Here is a 14,455-nt window from a genome sequence, read left to right on the forward strand (position 1 = left end):
CAACTAGGACATACATTCCCATAATACAAAACATACCCCAGGTGTCTACAACTATCCCGATAACCTGGATACCAAAACTCGTACCTAGAAGGTACTAGCAGTAGTTACAACACCCTTGCTTCCACCCGCTAGGATGCTACTTACTGCTACCTGAAGGCCCTGAAAAATATTGTACGTACATTCGGGGTGAGACACCTCTCAGTAAGGAAGAAAACAGTTTATATCAGTGTGTGGCATACCAGTGTTATTTTACATATGTCATAACACTATACATACGATGCAATTTGAAACAATTCATACAGTTTCATACTTTTCCATACAGTTCTAGTATTTTCACAAAAATCATTCCAGTTCATACGATACCCAACATACATACATACGGTCAGTGTCGTCACACTAGTTCGCAACTACACCAGGTCACCTCGTCTCACAGCGATTACATTACTACATACGCAACTACACCGCGACGATCAAGGCCCAATGGTGAATCCATTGCATCATACGCAACTACACAAGGTCACCCAGTCTCACAGCGGTTACGTTTCTATACATGCAACTACGAAGATCTACAACTCAGGCCCAATAGTGAATCCATTGCTACATACGCAACTACACAAGGTCACCCAGTCTCACCCCGATTACATTGCCATGTGACAACTACGTTGCGACGACCCAGGCCCACTGTGAATCCATTGCTACAAACGGTGTAGATCACACCTTCGGTGACCAGCTGAGCCATAATGGTGATATTTCACACCCTGGATATAGAGCCAGTCACTCTTGGCGTACGGTAATTAGCCGACACTAGCCAATTTCACAAAACCTGGAATCATTTTGGGAACTCACGTCCCTATACATTTCAGCGAACAGTAATAAACTGCCACATAGTTGTTTCACAAATATCTGGAACAACATACATACATTCTTACATACCACACTTATTTGGTTTACGGCAAATTATATCGTTTACAATTCCAAGTATACAATTTATGCAAATATGAATTACGGTCACCTCAATAATACAGTTTTAAACAAGACAAGCGGTTTTTCAACCAAAGTAGAGATGATACCCGAAATCCCTAATTTTTTGAAAAACTGCAACCCGAAAATCTTACATTTTTACCCGATAGATTTCCCCAAATAAGTAGTCAAAACATACATACGATCGTAGCCTACAAGCTTACCGATCCTGATTTCAAAAATGGACTAATATAAACAGAATCCCCCTACCTTAACCCGAAATCCACTACGAACTCTACGGTCCTCAAAACTATGAACCGAGACTCCGAAGTCTACAAACCACAATACTAAACATACTTACAATTCGTACTACTATACATATACCAAATCAGAAATGAAAACCGAGCCTTACCTCGATTTGTGAACCCGGCGACAAACGGTGAAGGAATCGAAGGGAGAGAGAGAGAGCTTCGAAATCCTAGAGAGAGAGAGAGAGAGAAACCTTAACTTAGCAATGAAGAAAACCCAAAAATATCTTTTATAGGCCTTTGACCTGAGGGATTTCGTCGACGAATTGGTCTTCTCGTCGACGAAGTCTTCACAAAATTCGTCAATGAACCGGTGGTCTCGTCGACGAACCTTGATATTTCCAATTTTTACCGCCTCTTGGCTTTTTCTCGTCGACGAGGCTCTGAATTTCGTCGACGAGAAATCCACTACCTTTGTCGACGAATTATGGCCTCGTCAATGAAGTTTGCAAATTTCCCATTTTACCCCTCTTTTACATACTTAACCTGTACAATACAAATTCGGGTTCTTACAGTTTCATTTCCTGATATCATGCTATTGCAATTGACAACAGGTGGTATAGATTTGTTGCCAATATTTGTATGACATCATTTGAAATCACATTTGCAACAATTTTTGTTTCATGACATTTCACATTACTAGAATTTAATATTTAGCTTGACATGATTACGTATTTGCTCGTATGCAAGAAAATCAGTTGAAAAAATGTTGGTTGAACAGTAGCTGTAATAACGTAATTACGACCTGTAACTTGGTGCTGAATTTAGCTGCTATTGTCTTTTCTCAATTCTTTTGGTTCACATGTGTCATTACGTTAATGCATTTTCTTTGAAATTGTTTGAAGGTTAATGAGTTGCACATGGAGTTTCTATCAATTTCAGAATTTCTCGTGGAGATATCTGATGATTTGTAAGCTACCTCCCTTTAGTGATTCTTCACTGCTTGGATTTCAAATAAAGATTGTTGTTTTATTTGATAATTGTATCATAAGTAATCGTTGATATGGATTTGGAATTTTATGCCTCATGTCTCTACTTCTGTGTGGGTTAGCGTGTATTAGATCTGTTAGAATATATCTTAGAATATTCTGATTTTATGCTTATTTTATTCTGATTTGATTCTTTGAATTTATTATCTTTCTATTATTGTTTGGCTTCATTTGCATATAAATAGACCCTCTATTGTATAGTTTATATATATAGAAATATACAAAATTTCTCTCCACAGTTTCTTTCTTTCTTTCTTCATGGTATCAGAGCTACAGATTTGTGGCCTGTAGGATTTTTCTAGCGTTCTTCTGGCAAATTTCCAGTGCTCTTTCTTGTGATGGTAGCCATTGTTTGGAGTTCTTTTCAACCTTTTTTTTTGCAGTCCAATCTGGAACAATAAGTCCAGAAACAGATTCACAAGGTTCGGGACTTCCCTCCCGTAAAGGAAGCTCCGTAGTTACCTGCCTCACGTGCTACCACGTGTCACCGCTTCTCTCTGCCTTCCTCGACTTTGCACTGTTCCGGTCACTATTCCACCGAGGAGCCACCACCGTTGGAACGCCCATTCAGAGAGGAGTTCAACGCCGCCGAAGTCGGAGCCATCCAACGCCACATGCTCCCCCATGCGCCGCCTGAAGATTTTGGTGTGCTGCTCACGTGCTCATGCGCCGACCTGTTATTGCACGCACCCAGGCCTTCACACGTTGCCACGTGTCTCATTCCATACGCGACACGTCAGCACCGACAGTTGCCCGGCGGATCGTGGTTGTTGACTTCTACCAGCATTGATAGTTGACCGTTGACTTTTACCAAATTGACCGTTGACTTAGACCGTTGACCTGCGTTGACTTTTGGGATTCAAGTGTTTTCTACTCAATTTTTCGTCTTGCTTTCATTTTTGCGGACTGTTTTTGCATTTGAAACTTCAATATGTCTCAATTTGCATCGAATCTTTGTTTCGATTGTCTGTCCTAGTGATGTGATATTGGATGGATCCAATTATAGTATATGGGCTCAGAATATGGAGGTTTTCTTGAAGGACACCGATTGTGGCGTTATGTGACTAGAGCAGTTCCTAAACCAGTGCAGAAGGACAGTGAGAAGGAAGAGACATTTGCATCTTGTCTGGAAGAATGAGACAGTATTCACTACAAGATTCTTTCCTGGTTCATCAATACTTCCATTTTGTCCATCAATAGTCTTCTTCCAAGACTTGGGAATGCTAAGGGGGCTTGGGATTTTCTGGCCAAAAGATACAACTGTACCTATGATGCTTCCTTGGCGTTTCAACTGGAAGCTAAACTTTATCAGATGCGTCAAGAACCAGGTCACTCTATTGCTGATTTTTATTCTCGGAATAATCATATTTGGGAACAATTATCTGCCGCAGATCTGAAGTTGGAATGTTCTAAATACATTCAAACGTTTGCTACTTGGCTTGATCAACGGAAGTTTATCCACTTTATGATTGCTCTTCAGGATGATTTTGAATCTACTCGAGCTTCTCTTCTTCATCATCAACCACTTCCGACTTTAGATGCTGCAGTTTTTGAACTCATCTATGAAGAAACTCGTTGTTCCACTATGAAGAAGCAATCGTCTGATATGGTCTTTGCCACTGCTTCTCGTGGTACTCCACAGTCTTCTATTGGCCGTTCATCATCCCAATCCACCTCCAAGACTGGTTTTTGTAAGTGGTATAAATGCAATGGTCATACCATCAATGAATGTCGCAAGTTCCAGTATTCTAAGCAGCAACAAGTTTCCCAACAGACAACTGCGGTCGCTTCATCTACTTCCTTTGCACCCGAGACTCCATCTCAGTTCACTTCTCTCACTGCAGCTAGCGTGAAGGACTTAATTCACCAGGTTTCGTCCCAATCCTCCATTGCTTTGTCTGTCACCCCAGGTAAATTTCAGTGGTTTATAGACTCTGCCTGCTGTAATCATATGACATCTGATTCCACCATTCTCTCATAAAACTGCTCTTTCTCCCAATCCCGCCATATATACTGCCGATGGTTCCCATATGCCTGTTTGTCACGTAGGGTCTATTTCTACCTCTAATTTATCTGTTAGTGATACTTACCCTGTGCCTAAGTTATCCTTAAATCTTCTTTCCGTTGGATAGCTTTGTGAGTGAGGTCTTGACCTGAAATTCTCTAACAAGGGTGTTGATGTATAGGATTCACAGATAGGTCAGCTGCTTGGGACAGGCTGTAAACCTGGACGTATGTTCGAGCTTTCATCTCTGTAGATTCCTTCCTTAACAACAACCTCCATGGCTGCTATCACAGTCACTTCCAGTTTGTAGCACTCCTGGTTGGGTCATGCTTTACTTCCATGTGTCCAGTTCTTGGCTTCTCAAGGTCATTTAGGTTCAGTTAATTTTCAGTATTTTGATTGTGTTTCATGTCGTCTTGGAAAACAGACGCATTTGTCTTTTAATAAAAGTGAATCTTTTTCCTCTGCACCTTTTGACTTAGTCCATTTTGATATTTGGGGTCCCGCCCCAACTCCGACTGAGGGGGGATCTCGTTATTTTGTTATCTTTGTGGACGATTACAGTCATTATACTTGGATTTATCTTTTACAGCATCGGTTTGAACTCACAAATGTTTACCAAAATTTCCACAAAATGGTGCAAACTCAATTTTCTTGTACCATCAAAACTTTTCGTTCAGATAATGCCATGGAATACAAGGATAAGTCGTTTCTTACCCTCTTACAGCAAAATGGGATAGTCTCTCACAATTCTTGTCCATACACCTCACAACAAAATGGTCAAGCAAAACGTAAACATCGTCACATTTTGGATACAGTAAGAGCACGTCTCATCTCTGCTTCTATTCCAGAGTGTTTTTGGGGTGAAGCTACTCTTACTGCTGTTTACACCATCAATCGTGTTCCCTCACCCACTATACACAATAAAACTCCGTTTGAGCTTCTTCATGGTAAGGTTCCTAACTATTCATTACCTCGAGTTTTTGGTTGTGTTTGTTTTGTTACTCTTCCTACACACGAACGCACCAAACTTGAACCACAATCCGAACTTTGTTGTCTTCTTGGTTATGGTCTCACTCAAAAAGGTTGTCGTTGCTATGATCCCATGGCCAAGCGTCTTCGTATTTCTCGTCATGTGGAGTTTTGGGAACATAAGATGTTTACGAGTATTTCTCCTTTTCTGCTGTCCTCGTCCAGTTATGCTCCTATTTTTACTAACCCATCTATTGCTTTAGTCCCTGACTCCTGTAGAGATGCTAAGCTCCTTAGATGTTCCTTTTTCGACTGTTCCTGAGTCATCTGACACGTCTGTTGATACTCTTGATACATCAATTGCACCCAAGCCCGTCCAGGTACCTGCATGCCGTCAATCCACTAGAGTAAGAGCCCCTCCCTCTCATCTTCAAGATTATCATTGTTATTATGCCCTTGCTATTCTTCACGAACCTTATAGTTATCGTGAGGCTAGTGCTGACCCTCTTTGGTAGAAAGCTATGTCTGATGAACTAGATGCTCTCACTAAAACTCATACTTGGGACCTGATGGATTTGCCTTCTGGGAAGTCTACAGTTGGATGTAAATGGGTCTACAAAATCAAGACATAATTAGATGGATCAGTGGAACGATACAAAGCTCGCCTTGTTGCAAAAGGTTTCTCTCAGGAGTATGGTATTGATTATGAGGAGACTTTTGCTCCTATTGCTCGTCTTACCTCTGTTCGATCTTTGCTTGCAGTAGCTGCTGTGCATCATTGGCAACTGTTTCAGATGGATGTCAAAAACTTGAATGGTGAAATTGCTGAGAAAGTTTATATGCATCCTCCACTTGGCTATGATCATCCTCCTCACACAGTTTACCGTCTTCTCCGTGCTCTCTACGGCCTTAAACAAGCTCCTCGAGCTTGGTTTGCTAAATTTAGTTGTGTTGTTGCTTAGCAAGGCTTTGTCCCTAGTGCCTACACTTTTTTTCGGACCATTGGTGCTAGTATGATTCTTATCCTTCTTTATGTTGATTACATGATCATTACAGGGAATGATCTCTCTGGTATTCACGATCTTCAGCACTTTTTGAGTCAGAATTTTGAGATGAAGGACTTAGGGCAGCTTAACTACTTTCTTGGTCTTGAGGTTACTTCCAGTCCAGATGGTTATTATCTCTCTCAGGCTAAGTATGCATCCTACTTGCTTTCCAAAGCAGGCTTGACTGACAGCAAAACATGTACTTCTCCACTTGAGCCTAGTATTAGGCTTCTTACTACTGATGGTGAATCTCTTCTAGATGCTATGCTGTATAAACAATTGGTCGGTAGTCTCATCTATCTCACTGTTACCCGCCCAAACATTTCCTATGCGGTTCACTTGGTTAGCCAATTTATGAGTGCACCTCACTCTAGTCACTATGCTGTCGTTCTTCATATTTTACGCTATGTCAAGGGCACTTTGTTTCATGGCCTTCACTTTTCTTCGCACTCATCTCTTGAGCTCCGCTCTTATTCTGATGCTAACTAGGCCGGTGACCCTACCGATTGTCACACCCCCACAGGTTATTGTTTCTTACTTGACACCTCTCTCATTTCTTGGCGTAGTAAGAAGCAGACTGTTGTTGCCCGATCCAGTATTGAGGCTGAGTACTGTGCCCTTGTTGATACTACAACTGAACTTTTGTGGTTACGATGGCTTTTGACAGACATGGGTGCTCCTCAGACAACTAGTTCCCCTCTTTATTGTGATAATCAGAGTGCCATCCAATGATGTCTTTCATGAGCGTATCAAGCATATTGAAATTGATTGTCACTTCATTCGGCACCACCTTTAGCAGGGCATCCAACATCTTCGATCTGTCTCCTCTGAAGTTCAACTTGTTGATATTTTCATGAAGTCTCATTCCCCTGGTCGGCTGCGTGATCTTGTTTCCAAACTCAAGTTGACTTCATCATCTTGAGTTTGAGGGGGGGTTGTTAGAATATTCTGATTTTATGCTTATTTTATTCTGATTTGATTTTTTGTATTTATTATTTTTTTATCATTGTTTGGCTTCATTTGCATATAAATAAGCCCTCTATTGTACAGTTTATATATACAAAAATATACAGAATTTCTCTCCACAGTTTCTTTCTTTCTTTCTTTCTTCAAGATCCTGTTCCTATCTTGGAGTGTGGCATCAGCATGAGTGTAGGCTTTTGTGCATTAAGACTTTAGGCACATCCATGTGCATTATTTCTCTCTCACTTGAGTTGGCCAAGTGATGCAGATTTGTTAAGGCACATTGGTGCATTCCTTCTATGCTATTGTTTACTTGTTTTGTTGATTCCTAAATAGCTAATGCTTCCATTTGTCACTCATATAACTCATGTGGCAAGCATGCTGGGAGTTTTGATCATCAACAGGATGACTTGATGTCCTGCAGGTTTGACTATGAGGTGAGTTCATTTATTAATGGGGTTTCTAATTTTGTACATCTATTTCCTTTGATGAATTCTTTGGTGAAAAAGTCTTGGTTTCCTGTGTAGGATGATGTCTTAGAGAATAATTTTAATATTTTGCGCATGTTTGTCAGAATATATGGAGCTTCGAAAGCACCAACCATGCTTGTGAGTATCTATGTTTGCTAATCATTGTCTTGGTATCTTCAGTTAAATGAAATTGCTGCTTGGAGCATAAGTTCAACGAATTGGTTTTGTCATATTCTTTTTCATATGGATAGATCCAGTATTATTCTAAAATCCATGAGAAATTGAAAATTTTTTATTAGTTGTTAGCTGCTCTTTCCTTTCTCAATGTTTAGAATTTTGAAATTAATGTTTTAACAGTGGTGGATCAATATCTTCGGCATATGTGACTTTACAGCAATAGCTATTTGTTCTTAGGTAATTAGGATTTGCTATAGCTGTGGTTGCAGTCATCTTTAAAATGTATGATCAAGTGAATCTATGCCAAAAAAATTGTCTCGTAGTTTTTTGTTGGCTTATTCTTTGAACGGTATAAACAAGATTTAAAAAAGTAAAAGAAGACTACTTTTTAATAAAATGCACTTGTGTACATTTTCCAAAGGGAAAAAGGGGGAGCGCCATTCCTTTTGTATGTGCAGCACACTCATTGTCACACAATTTTTTATGCTGATCTTTAAAGAAATACCTGCTTGAAATGGTGACTCATCAGAGACAAAAGAAAGCATGAAATTCCAAAAAGACAAAACAACCATGGATTATAGATATAATGTTGCATGCAAAGATTTGAGTTGTTTTGTAAAGATGTGTGGAGTTGTCTTGCTTCCAGAGCATGATTTTCTTGGATAATAGAAATTCCAGCTTCACAGTGAAGATTGGAATATGTAATAATGCCAATGATGATATCGTCAGCTGCCTAGAGTAAACTAATCTATTTACCAAATCTCATTCGCCCCCATCCCCCCTTCCATAGACAACTTTACTATGCATTCTTTGACGTTGATTTGGGTAACTGATATCGCAGTACTCATCAGGAAATCTTAGTGGCTTTGAAATTGATTTAAATTTTGCAGGCAAAATGCATTACAGAGGCTGAAGAGAAGTACGACCATTTACTGAAAACTTTAGATTCCGAACTGTCCCAGGAATACCAGAGAAGATGTGAAGAAGCCACCAAAGAAGGTAAGTTCATGACTTATAATTCAGATATCATGATTAGAAGTCACTGAAGAGTTGAACATTGTGCGACTGACTTGGAATTTCAGGCGGAAAGACATCTGGGCATGCTCTCGGAACATGGAGCATGCCTCGTGTGATCGAAGATGAGGAGCTATATCGGTCCAAGTTAAACTCTAAATTATCCACAGCATCTCCCGATTGAACATGCTCAAGACTTGCTGCCCGCGAATCCTCACACAAAGTCAGTCCAACAGAGTCAAGGTGTGATATGATTCGTCCTGTTTTTCCACCCTCATTTTCGCACAATTATGTTCATGTCGCTCGAAGAAGATATTCACACATGTAGATGTAATTTGAGCAGTTTGTTATTTCTCTAGATTTGTGCAAGAATTAACTTTTGCAAACAATCATACAGAGTGAAATGAATTGTATATCCTTCTTCCCCTGTTGTCATGCCTCACAAGTTGCCAAAAAGGACAAGAGAGGGGGGACAGGGTGGTGCACTCATCACGTCGCTGGTGGACCCGTTTCTACCCATAACTTCCTGTCTACCCTGTTTTCTACTGCCTTTCTGCTGGGCTGGGTGTTTGTGGTCACACAGTCGGTGGCTGATCTGCTGTCCTATGCCCTAGCTCTCTGTATTGCCTTCACTGCTATTCCACGTATAATTTGAAATTTACAAATCACAAAAATGTTACTAGTAAAAAATGGCACCTCTACATATATGGCAAAAAGAACTGTTTCTTCTTTAGAAAATATTTTTGGCGACTGTTAAAATCTTGCATGTGAGTTTACATAGCATACATCAGGATTGAAATCTTAGCATACAGGGTTCTATTTATTTATTTTCCAACCATTGGTCCAAATGAAGTTGGGCAGATTTTATGGTGTGGAGGTTTGCAACGAATATGCTTTTTATAATTCTTGGCTTTTGGGGGGACAATGAAACGAGTATTGCATGTTTTGGGAGCTTTTGAAGAACAGTGTTTTCTATAAATTTAACCAAAACAAATGTGTCGTAAGTGATTATGGAAATGGGTGTGGCTTCACGAAATCAGCGCCATATTTTTTGGTGCCAAGATGAAAGTGGGTTGAATTTATGATCTTGAATTTTCCTCCAAATTGCTACTTTACCTTTAGTTGCAATTGTCCAAAAATCACGCAGTCTTGGATTGTGTGTTTCTTTTCCATGCATACGCTCCCCATCCTTTAAAGTGAGCTCTAATTCTTGTCTGTTCATCATATGCTACTTGTTGGAACATAGGGTGATGAATAATTAGCACACAATTACTAAATAATTCTAGTAAATATGATTTTATGGATTATTAGCATTAGTTAGGATGATGCCACTCTTGCAAAACAAGAAACTACACAAGCCACCTCAGCTGTAACCAATATTATTCCCTTTGTAACCAATAATATTCGTTTTCACGTGCTTTCTGTTAGCCTAGCTGTATATCATGCCTTTATTTTGTCAAGATGCACAATGTAATTTGCAATGAATGTAATGAATATTTGAGCAGCCCCCTCTTGTCCTTTTTTGATATGGTATCATAGGCAGTCTCTTTGATCCCCTGCCATGGCAGACCCATCGTTACCTTCTTCCTCTCTTCGTTCTTTCTTTTCTCACTTAGTGATTACTAAACTAAACTCTGAAAACTACATCCTGTGCAAAGTTCAAATCACAGCTTATCTCAAAGGATAGGACCTGTTCTCTTTCGTGGATGGCACACAAACACCTCCACCCAAAATGCTTCATTTCGAGAGCATTGCAGACCCCAAAATGAATCCAGCTTATCTCACGATGGCACGCAAACACCTCCACCCAAAATGCTTCATTTCGAGAGCACTGCAAACCCCAAAATAAATCTAGCTTATCTCACTTGGCAAAGATCCGATCAACTCATCTTGAGTATTATGTTTTCCTCTCGAACAGAGTTGATTATTGCCCATGTGATTTCTGCAGGTACCTCTCGCCAACTTTGGACAGCTCTGGAATCTATGTATAGCTCACATTCTCAAGCTAAGGAGTTTTAGATCAGGTTTCAACTCACAAACCTGTCGAGAGGTGATCAATCAATCACTGATTATTTTAGCAAGGCGAAGATGCTTGCTGATACTCTTGCTGCAACAACTCTTTTGGACAAAGAATATGTCACTTACTTGCTAAATGGCCTCAATCCAACCTATGAGTGCTTCATCACCTCTGCTACAACTCGAGCAGAGCCCATATCCTCCAATGAACTTTTTCATCTTCTTCTCATCCATGAGAGTAGATTAAATCATGCCTTCCATATCCCCACATCTTCTCTGTTTGAGCCATTAGTGAACCTTAACACCACCAACTCAAGAGACCAACAAGGCCGTGGTTACTCTAGTGGAGGACAAAATGGTCGAGGTCGTGGTAGATTCTCTCATGGAAATGATTTTTGTATTAAAGTAGCTCTCAACAAATTTAATAAATGAAATAAAAACTGAATGGACATCAGACTTATTTTTTAAGGGAAAAAACCATATAAATCTTGTGAAATGATCAACAATAGAAAGATAGTATTTGCAACAAGCTCTTAAAACATAAGGAGTTGGGGCCCATACATCAACCCATAACAATTCCAATGGCTTGATAGATTGCTTATTACTAAATGAAGGAAAAAGCAATTGATGGGCCTTTGCAATAGGATATTCAGGACATACAAAGGAAGATTTACTGGGAACATAAGACAGACAATTTTGGTGCAAAACATTAGAGATGACTAGAAGGGCTAGCTGACCAAGTCTTCGTTGCTAGCAGCTTAAGGACGTCTTTTCACCAAGATGGATTGAAGGAGAAGACAACGGCGAAGAGGAAGGAAACTTGTAGAGGCCATTATGGGTTGGTCCACTAATGAGGAGCCTCAATGTTAGCTTGTCTTTCACAAAGAAATGTGTATCATGAAATTCAAGGAAACAAGAATTGTAAGTGTAGAATTATAAGACAGAAATCAAGTTTTTGGTGATAGAGGGTACATGAAAGAGATTATGTAGTGCCCCGACTCTTTCGGTAGGCCCAAAGTGCCACTAAACATACATACATACATCTCTCTGATACCATGCATAAACAATCCGTCCAAATAAGAGAAATCGGGTGTTCCATACTGAACTGCATAAACATATACAATGGAAAACATCCATCTTCTAATAACACTTACCTGAGTTTCTAACTGTTTCTCATATACATCCATATATAATTGAAAACATAATCTGCTATACATACAATCCCCAAAAGACAGACACTGCATAAAATCTCACCAGTTGTAACAAGGATTGTCTACTATCTAACACTGCCTGGCAACATGCTAGGCTTAATCCCTCGAAGGACCTAAAACAACATTTGTATGCTAGGGTGAGACACCTCTCAATAAGACGAATTATATTATTATCAATGTGTGGCTAGCATGAGATACCGTGTGTACATATACTACTAACATTTAAATACATTTAATTGACATTCTCAAATATGTACTGCTGCTCTGTAATCTGAAAATACATACTATTGGCTCAATATAGCCCTTTCTATTGTAAATATGTCCATATATGCCTAAAAGATACAACTTGATCTGTAGGACTAGCGTCGTCACACCATCACATATATGTGCAACATGCTTCCCCCCATGACAGGTTGTGCTGCCCGAGAGCTGGACCTAGCAAATAGCCGACCGACTAATGTTTAGTCAAACATAAAGTGGTACGATGGTGCCTACTCTCTCACTGTTCTTGAAGGCCGCCCGAAGGCTAAGTCATCTGGAATACTCTGTCAAATGGGGCCCCGGAATCACTCCTTTGGGGAGTAGTTTACGTAGGCCGCCAGTCACCTTTCCCATCCACACTCTAATTAAGCAGTGTGGTTGCACGCCTACATACATATAGCTACGGTACCATACTTAATCATGAGAACATCATAACAGGGTTCTACTATCATATATGACAATTTACATCATATAAAACTATAATCCTCATTCATTTCATAAAAACGTAATATAACATACTTTGTACATATCTCTGTAAAATATATCTATCAGATACTGACTTGGTAAAAACCAGCATATCATAAACTCGACATTTAGCCACCATATCTCATTTAATCTCATCTCTTCTCTTGGTATATAGCCATTATATCTCTCATCTCGATTTATAGTCTTTACAGTTCAGTATTACACAAAACCCACAAATTGCCTTCCTTGTTTTAACAAGAAGGGATCGTTATTCAATATATTTTCCAAGGATTTCACTTCTTTAAGAATCGATCTTTGAGGTACAGGTGTCAGAATAGTTACCTTTGGTTCGCCAGAAGCATTAGCATTAAAAGTTTTACCTAGTTCCTTGAAAGTTAAATTCTCACCATTCTACTCACCCTCTTTATCGGGTGTACCAATCATCTTACCACTGCGGGGATTTGCTTCAGCATTGGACTCCTTGACATTTATTCCAATCGAGAGTGACGGTTCCACGGCTGCCAAGCTTTGAGGATAGGATACCACAGGTTCGTACTCCTTATTAATCTCAGCCTTCTCATTACCTTACTTCTTCACTTCTAGGCCCGTTTCCTCTGATTTTTCTTTGACTTCATCTGCATCAGCCGTAACTTTAGGCTCCGAGACAACTGGTTGTCTGTCGATGAACATCTCAGGTTGGGAAACTTATTTCTCACTTCTCGAAGTAATAACGGCTTCCGCTGTCTCAAGAGAAATATTATATGTTTGTTGCTATTGCTGTCGGTATTCTTGAGGACTAGGCTGAGGTTCTACCAAAAATTCTCCTTTTTCTAAGATATCCAACTACGTGCTCATCGCATTAATGGTGTGCCGCAATTTATTAATGGCTTGAGTGTACTGATTGTTAGTTGTGATTTGAATCTGCATGAACTACTGGAAAGCATCCTCAAGAGACTTCTTGTAATAACTAAAAAAAAAAGTTATTAAATAAAAAAAATTATTAATTAATTAATTAATTAAACATTATTAAATTAATGTATTAAATAAACAAATAAAAATAAATAGTATGAAAAAAAAAGAGAAATTATTAAATTAATTAATTAATTAAATAAATAAATAGTAAAAAAAATTGGAATAAAGATATATATAGAAAAGTTAAAGTATAAGTGTAATGTGTGTGTGTGTGTATATATATATATAAGTTAAGTTAAAGTAAGTAAAAAAAAAAAAAAAAACAGAGGGAAGGAAGCCAAAAGGCTTCCTATGAAAATTACAGAGAGAGAGAGAGAGAGCTCCTGCGCTCTCTCTCGTTGTCCACTCCTCTGTCCTCTCTCTCTCTCTCTCTCCCCTCCCCCCTCATTTCTCGATGGATATTCGACCAATTGAAAAATGGAAGGTATCATTGGATTTCTAACTCTGCCACCGACATTTCTATTAGAGTGGATTTGTCATGGGAGTGACGTAGGCACTATTCTTGGGGTAAGAAAACTTTCCCCTAATTTCTCAACTTCTTGTTAAATCTGTCATTAAATCGATGATCAGGCACCACCACGGGGTCTTAATCGTGATCATCGTCATTTTTACATGAGTAAATTTCC

General features: G+C 39.3%; 1 protein-coding gene across 5 annotated transcripts in view; it reads left to right on the forward strand.

Moving 5' to 3' along the window:
* Positions 1–9,331, forward strand: part of LOC131159587 (uncharacterized) — a 34,960-nt gene extending 25,629 nt beyond the window's left edge. Inside the window, exons 10-14 of one of the 5 annotated variants that reach the window (XR_009137828.1) lie at positions 2,114–2,178; positions 7,818–7,851; positions 8,781–8,889; positions 8,973–9,147; positions 9,302–9,331. Coding sequence is in view for 4 of the 5 variants with exons in the window: in XM_058114612.1 (XP_057970595.1) it covers positions 2,114–2,178; positions 7,818–7,851; positions 8,781–8,889; positions 8,973–9,088 (324 nt within the window). In the remaining variant the exon portion in view is untranslated. Of the gene's footprint in view, positions 1–2,113; positions 2,179–2,640; positions 3,281–7,620; positions 7,681–7,770; positions 7,852–8,780; positions 8,890–8,972 lie in introns of those variants that run through there. The other 4 variants (XM_058114612.1, XM_058114615.1, XM_058114616.1 and 1 more) reach the window with 4 other exon arrangements.
* Positions 9,332–14,455: the final 5,124 nt, after the last annotated feature.

Source organism: Malania oleifera, chromosome 7 (genome assembly GCF_029873635.1).
Source record: "Malania oleifera isolate guangnan ecotype guangnan chromosome 7, ASM2987363v1, whole genome shotgun sequence".
Classification (NCBI taxonomy): Eukaryota; Viridiplantae; Streptophyta; class Magnoliopsida; order Santalales; family Ximeniaceae; genus Malania; species Malania oleifera.